Below are 7,517 nucleotides of genomic sequence, written 5' to 3'. Positions count from 1 at the left end.
ACACACCACCACCACTACCACCACTGGCAGCAGCCAGCAACCAAACAAGTGACAACAAATTCCCCCAGAGTTTTCTCCTACTGTCTGTGAACCTTTGGGGTCTATTTGAGCTAGAAAACAGTCTGAAAATTCCTTCTACCCACACCTGGTTCATACTTTATCTCAAACTGCTTTTGAGTTGAAGCCAAGAAATACGTAAGGAAAAACAAGTGAGACTCAGTCTGGTCTGGGAGTGTCTTACAAAGCCGTGTGTGTACTGCACCCACAGACTATATTTTCATTTTTGTGGGGACACTAGGTTGGTATGTATTCCTCTACTTTTCTCCCCCATGCCAAGATCAAAGCCAACCCTTGTTCACACTAAGCAAGTGCCCTCCCTAGGGCTGTAACCCAGGCTCCTCCCATCTGTCTCTCAGCAGGCTCTCACCATATAGCCCAGGTTGGCCTGGAACAAGGTGTGTAGACTTGGCTGGCCTCAAATTGATAACAATCCACCTGCCTCTGCCTCCTGAGTGCTGGGGTTAAAGGCATGTGCCACCAAGCCTAGACCTTAATGCGGTTTTAAACATTTTGGAGGAGGGTTGTTTTTTTTACAATTAGTTCCTATTCTTTGTAGAATTATTAGAAGTTCCAAATAATTGAAGAAGGGGAAATCTTTTATCACATGATAAAATATGTGGGCGGTTGGGCATGTAGCTAGCATGCATGAGCCCCTGCACCGTTAGGGATGGCATTGGGCTACAGTGTGCCAGACAGAGAGAGAGGGAGGGGAGAGAGAACAAGAAGATGTAAGGTCCATGCGTGGCGAGTACGGAGTAGACTATTATATTCTTTTTATTTTTATTTTCTTAGGAAAAGGATAAAAAGGGCAGCCTTGGGAAGGGGTATAAGTTTGGTCCAGCAGCAGCAAATTATAGAGAGGCCTTTTCCATTTCTTCTGTAGGAGTTTATGCGTGGATTGGAATCAACTTTGTTCTGGGAAGATTTGACCATGAAGATGGTAAGTTCTGCCTTATGATGTTTTTCAAGGGCTAAAGCTTCTCTCCAAACCGTCAGTACTGTGTAAGCGCTTCAAACCATCAGTACTGTGTAAGCGCTTCAAACCATCAGTACTGTGTAAGCGCTTCAAACCGTCAGTACTGTGTAAGCGCTTCAAACCATCAGTAGTGTGTAAGCGCTTCAAACCATCAGTAGTGTGTAAGTGCTTGAAACTGTCAGTAGTGTGTAAACGCTTGCTTTGAGGTTTCTTCATCTTCTTTTATGGAAAAGAAGACATCTATAAAAGTAGGATAAGTAATAAGAGGAATGTGGATGAACTCACCACCCAGTCCAGTCCCAACACTTGCAATATTTTACTATTTTTTTGTGTCTGCTCTCTTTCCATAGAACACATTTTTTAAATTTCCATTGCTACTGCTGTTTGAACATTATTTACTGTGTGCATGAGACAGTGCCGTGGAGAGGACCGCTAACGTGCCAGAGCCGGCGACACCTAGTTGAAATCCTAGACTCTATTTAAGTCATTTGCAAGAATTATTTGCTGTATAACATACACCTAGTAGTTAGATTAATTTATTTTAGTTGCTTTCAAATAAAAAGCCAGAACTTTTACAGGATAGGCTATCCTGCTGGCTTGGCAGTTCTCTCTCTCTCTCTCTCTCTCTCTCTCTCTCTCTGCATGGTGAGGGGCAGGTAGATTATTGTCTTTCCTTTCTGACTTGAGTTTTGATTTTGGTTATTTGAATCCTGTTGCTGTATCAATGATGTATTGATTTCAGAGTCAGAGGTGGACACCTCCGTGGACTCTACCGCAGGCCGCAGGAGGACAGTGGGAATCCTGGACATGGGAGGAGCCTCTCTCCAAATCGCCTACGAAGTTCCTACCTCAGCCTCTGTCCTTCCTCCCAAACAGGTATTTTGCCTTGTATGGAAGTTCAGTTAGGAATGCCAGTACTGGTGAAGGAAAATAGGATTTTGGGGGGGGGGGGGGTGAACTCATAGAGATCTGCCTGCCTTTGCCTCTGCGCCTAGCACCACACTGGCACTAGCTTGAATTATCTTGAGTAGGTTACCTCCCTGAGGCTTGCTGTCTGAAGGCATGATAGTCTGTGTCTTGTAAAGCTGTAAGGACATCAGGATGTGAGGTACTTAGCAAGTGGCCCGGCTTGTGGTAAGTGCTTGATATATCAGGAAGCAGCAAATCGGATGCAGACACAGCAGTGTAGTGACTCAAAGATATATGCCTGTGTTTGGTTAAATAGCAGAGAGTGTGCAATTGTCATCTGGAATTCCAGAATGTTTTCAACACTGCTAGAAGGAAACCTCATATTCCGTGGCAGTTATCTCCCGCCATCCTGTCTCCCTGCTGTTTTCTCTCATCTGGGGATCTGAATATCTGGATAGTTCATACAATGAGATCATACAGTATGGCCCCTTACATCTGACTCTTAGGAAAGCATTTGCCCGCTAATCGACGTGTTATAGTACGGACCAGTGCACCGCCGGTTCTGGTGGCTGAGCAGCGTTGCACTGAATGACCACTCCACGTTCCATCTGTTCATTCAGCAGTCCACGCCTACACTTAGGCTGTTACAGATAGTAGTGTTGTGAATGTTCAGGAACACGCTTTTGTGCAGGCACACGTTTTTTAGGTCTTTTGGGTACATCTAGGAGTAGAGCTGCTAGGTGCAGCAGTATGTTCACAAATTCAAACTACTACAATTCAAATAGCTATTGCCACTTTGCAGTAGTACACATTAAAAGAATCCCATACAAAGTACATTGGAGTGGTCATTCCTGGCAGGGCATAGGGGTGGGACCAGGTATGAGGAAGAACAGGAATAATCAGAACAAAAGAGGGGCTTCCATGGTGCATTGGACCATGAGCTCATTATGAAAATAGTAGATTTTCCACTGTAGAGAATCGGAAAATTCCAAAGTCCATACCAGGCAATGGCATTAGTTGTAAGTAAACCCAGCTCCCCCATCACCTGCTTCTCTTGCTGCTGTTAAGAAAAGCATGGAAGAAAAGTAAAGAACTTAAGAGAAAAGGTTATTTTTGAGGGGACACAGACCCTCACGGTGGGGAAGGCAGGTGGGGAAGGGCGTGAGGCAGAAAGGGAAGAACTCTGGCACCCAGCTTACTCTCTCCTTCATTCAGCACGAGACTGCAGCCCATGGAACCGCACGGCCCCCATGGAACCGCACAGCCCCCTTAGCGTGGTTCCCTCTCCTCAGTTAGAACTCTTGGGAAATGACCTCACAGACACACACAGGGCCTTGCTACCTAAATCAAATGGTCTTTGAATCTGTGATCCTCCTGCCTCAGCTACGTTAGTGCCGGGATTACAGGGAGTACATTACTACGCCTGGCTGAGGATGACTACTTTTACAGAGTAGTCATAGAGACAGAGTCCACTGTACTCACCGTACCACCGTTTTCTGGAACAGGAGCTGAAACACTCTTCTTTTTCTCTTGTTGCTGCATTACAGGAAGAGGCTGCCAAGATCCTGCTGGCCGAGTTCAACCTGGGCTGTGACGCGCAGCACACGGAGCACGTGTACAGGGTTTACGTCACCACCTTTCTGGGCTTTGGGGGCAACTTTGCCCGGCAGCGCTATGAAGACCTTGTGCTGAATGAAACGCTTAACAAAAACAGGTACATTTGACAGGGAACCCACGTTTCCAGAGCACAGTGTCGCTAGGCCGGCAGAAGTTAGGAAGAAACAGTAGCATCCAGCTGTGATGGACAAGTCTGTCCCTCCATTCCAGCAGTTTCTCCAGGGACCCTGACAGCCCCTGCTCTGCAAGGCTACGTTCTGCTCTTCAGTAGTAAGGCTGGCAAAAACGCCCATGTTTTGCTGTATGCCACAGCCACCCCTGACATCACAAGCTGTATGCACTAGGAAAAGCAGTTAAGTCCTCTCGTGTGAGAGTTAGGTTTGCTTGTATGCATTAAACTTAGCAAGTATATAAAGTTAAGATTGCCTTTAAAATTGCGTCTCAATTTTGAATAGCCAGTTTTTCATCCAGAACTGCCACAATCACTGATTTCTTTAAAAAGATTGTGAGCTTGAAAATGTAAAGGTGCCTGTAGACATTAGAAGGGGGTGCTGGGTCCCCAGGAGCTGGAGTTACAGTTGGTTGTAAGTTGTCTCATGTGGGTCCTGGGAACCAGCTGTGGGTCCTCTCCCAAAGTAGGAAGAACCCTTAACAGCTGAACCCCGAGATCTCCAAGCCCCGAGCTCACTGACGTTTTCCTCTGAATACCTTCAGGCCATGATGAATAGCCAGGGAGTAATTGTTCTTATTTGCTTGTTTTGATTAAAGTCTTTTTTTAAAAATCATTTTGCATTAAAGAAGATACATAAAGAACAGTTCTTTTCTACCAAAATTATCTACACCTATAAGTTTAGCAAGAAGCACTAACCTAAAGAGGCACTGGCATATCCCACGTGCAATAACTTCTCCATGGCAGCTCTCCGTAGAGAGTGTTGAAGAACTGCCGCGTCATCAGTCCTTTTAATTGTTTAAGTGTACATCACTGGGAGGTCACAGAGGATGCAGGTGTTTTGGATGATTGCACGAATATCGCAGTGTTTCTGTTAGTCCCTCGAAGGCTGACGGGGGGGTTGGGGGGTGCGCTGCCGTGATACCGAGGGAACCCTGGCTCTGCGGATTCATGGTGGCATCAGTTCTTTAAGAGCTGCTACGCTCCGCCCCGCCCTCCCCCGCCCCTCCCATTTAGGTCAAAGTATGGCTCTTGTAGCTGCCAATGTACTAGACAAACCTGTTCTCCTGGATGGATGGATGGCTCTTGCTTCTTCAGGAGTTTCTTTGTGGTTAGTGATGTGTCCACAGCTGCCTCCATAGGAGCTGATAGTGGACAACTAAGGCAGTTGCCAGTGGTCTCCACACGACTCCTGTCCTCAGCCAGAGCTGCATTTTAATCTCCTCGGTAATAAGAATCTGTTCAATAGACAAGTATAGACTAGAGAAATAGAACTGTGTGATGTCCCTCCCCGCCTACTTAGAGGCCAAGGGGCTGGAGCCTCAGTCTCTGGAGCTGGCACTCTGCCTGCTCTGTCCCAGCACCACTCACTCAGAGCCAGAGGCCGCCACTATGCTGTGGCCGTGGTTCCCTCTTCAGGAAGCCCTTATCCTTGAGGGCGCAGGACAAGTGTGTATGTGTGTGTGTATACTCAGCCTTGGGTGTCATGTGTGAATGCAGGCATGCGTGTGTCATGGGACAGTGTGGCCTGGGGTGTGAGTCGTCATCACCTTCCCCTTGTTTGGGATCAGGGTCTCTTTTGTCACCGCTCTATAGGCGATGGCGCCTGGAGTGAGGCAGATAAGTCTCATGCAATAGCCAACTTTATCCAGAGCCTCAGTTTATCCTCTGAGAATTAAGAAAGGTCACATGGGTAAATTTTTCATGAGTTCAAACTGTGTGACAAAACCATAGGGGCATTTAAAGGTGCGCTTAAACATTCAATTGAATAATGACACTAGCAAGCAATAATGAATGGTCTCAAGTATGCTCCTGGGAGGAACACCAAAACACCTTCTAAGAACAACTCCGTGTTTTAAAGAAACCGAGGGTCACAAGACTTCTTATCCGGTTTTCTTGGAGTGTTCCGAGACGCGCACAGAAGCCTCTTTGCCTGACTCTGTGCTGGTCCATGTTCCGACAGTCCACTACTGTGCACACCAGGCTCGCTGGCCCGTTAGCTGCAGGGGTTTTTCGGTCTGTTTCCCATCTCCCTGACAGGCACTGGGATTACAGTCACAGGCTGCCTGCTCTGGCCGTCCTGATCTGTGTTCTGGGGATTCGAACTCACACACTCACGCTTGTGTGTCTAGTGCTTTACCCACTGAGCCGCCTCTCCAGTCCCCAGTTGTGTGTTAAACGGGAACTCCTTGCAGTTTTCAGAGGTGTGTGGGAATGAAGGCCCCGGGGGAGAACAGCAGATCCATGGCTGGTTGACCCAGCGCTGGGAAATACCTGCTGGCGGTAGAGAGGAGGAAAGCCATCACTGGTTCAGCTCCAGTTTGTTTTTTTCCTAAGCCTAATTTGTTTAAATTAAATATGCGTGTGCTGCTGCTGCATAGTAATTCTCTACCCAGTCACTGCTGCTGTGAAGAGAACTGACATCCTCTGGTCAGGTTCGGCAGTGTCACCTTCTCTCTGTCTCTGTCATTGTGACAGACTGCTGGGCCAGAAGACAGGCCTGAGTCCCGACAATCCCTTCCTGGACCCCTGTCTGCCTGTGGGACTCACAGATGTGGTGGAGAGGAACAGCCAGGTCCTTCACTACCGAGGAAGGGGAGACTGGGCGGCCTGTCGGGCGATGCTGAGCCCCCTGCTGGCGCGCTCCAACACCAGCCAGGCCTCGCTGAACGGTATTTACCAGTCCCCGATCGACTTCAACAACAGCGAGTTCTACGGCTTCTCGGAGTTCTTCTACTGTACCGAGGATGTGCTGCGCATCGGCGGCCGTTACCACGGGCCAACATTTGCCAAGGCTGCTCAGGTAACCAACTCATTAGGAGTTGAGATGATTCATGTTGGCAGCTGGCATTTATTGGCCTTTGTGCCAAGCAGGCTTTGCCCGCATGATCTCACTGGAGGCTTTACAAGGGCCTGTGAACCCCCATTTTAGAGAGGGGAAAGTGAACTCAGAGGTTAAGGGGCCATCTCTGTTAAACTGCCTTCTGATGTGTATGTTTAGGTTACCTTGGATGTATTATACCAAGGTATAAAATTGTCCTAATGGTGTCTAGTTAGCTTTTCTTCCCACTTCCCTGACATTTGTGGTTCAAAAGTGTCATTTTATATATTTCCCCCTTTGTAGGTGTCTGACTTGTGCTCTTGATGGACAGGCCTGTTTTTCTTCTCTTGGTCTGAACTATGAAGAGGTCAGAATTGGGGCTGGAACAATGATTATGTGACTGAGCAGTGCCCTTCCAGAGGACAAGAGTTCGCTTCCTAGGGTCCATGTTGGGTAGCTTACAATAAATTCCTGTGAAAAATCCACAGGGCCAGCCGGGCAGTGGTGGTACACACGTTTAATCCCAGCACTTGGGAGGCAGAGGCAGGCAGATTTCTGAGTTCGAGGCTAGTCTGATCTACAGAGTGAGTTCCAGGTCAGCCAGGGCTACACAGAGAAATCCTGTCTTGAAAAACCAAAAAAAAAAAAAAAAAAGAAAGAAAGAAAGAAAGAGAGAGAAAGAAAGAAAGAAAGAAAAAGAAAAACAGTAAAACAAAACTCCAAAGGGCCCTGATACCATTGTCTGGTTTCCTTGGTTACTGACACATATGTGACACACACATATTGCTCCCAAAAATAATTTTAAAAGGGGCCAGAATAGTATGGGGTCATTAGTAGATGGTGTTATAAACCCCAATGATGGTAGAAATATTTAAGTGAAAGACTAAAAATTCACTTTGCACGTAAGTAGAACTTAAGCATCCTGCAGATTCCCATCTTTTGTGACCTGCACAGCTACAGATTTG

The 7,517-nt window shown here is 47.1% G+C and overlaps 1 protein-coding gene across 1 annotated transcript in view; it reads left to right on the top strand.

Moving 5' to 3' along the window:
• The window catches only part of Entpd7 (ectonucleoside triphosphate diphosphohydrolase 7), a 43,218-nt gene that overhangs the window by 26,705 nt on the left and 8,996 nt on the right, over window positions 1-7,517 (top strand). Inside the window, exons 7-10 of the mRNA XM_052185416.1 lie at window positions 944-1,000; window positions 1,779-1,912; window positions 3,493-3,659; window positions 6,210-6,534. Of these exons, the coding sequence (XP_052041376.1) occupies window positions 944-1,000; window positions 1,779-1,912; window positions 3,493-3,659; window positions 6,210-6,534 (683 nt within the window). The remainder of the gene's footprint in view (window positions 1-943; window positions 1,001-1,778; window positions 1,913-3,492; window positions 3,660-6,209; window positions 6,535-7,517) is intronic.

The sequence above is a fragment of the Apodemus sylvaticus genome, chromosome 1, assembly GCF_947179515.1.
Source record: "Apodemus sylvaticus chromosome 1, mApoSyl1.1, whole genome shotgun sequence".
In the NCBI taxonomy this organism is placed as follows: Eukaryota; Metazoa; Chordata; class Mammalia; order Rodentia; family Muridae; genus Apodemus; species Apodemus sylvaticus.
Note: the sequence above shows the minus strand (reverse complement) of the source record. Positions and strands in the feature narration are given on the sequence as shown.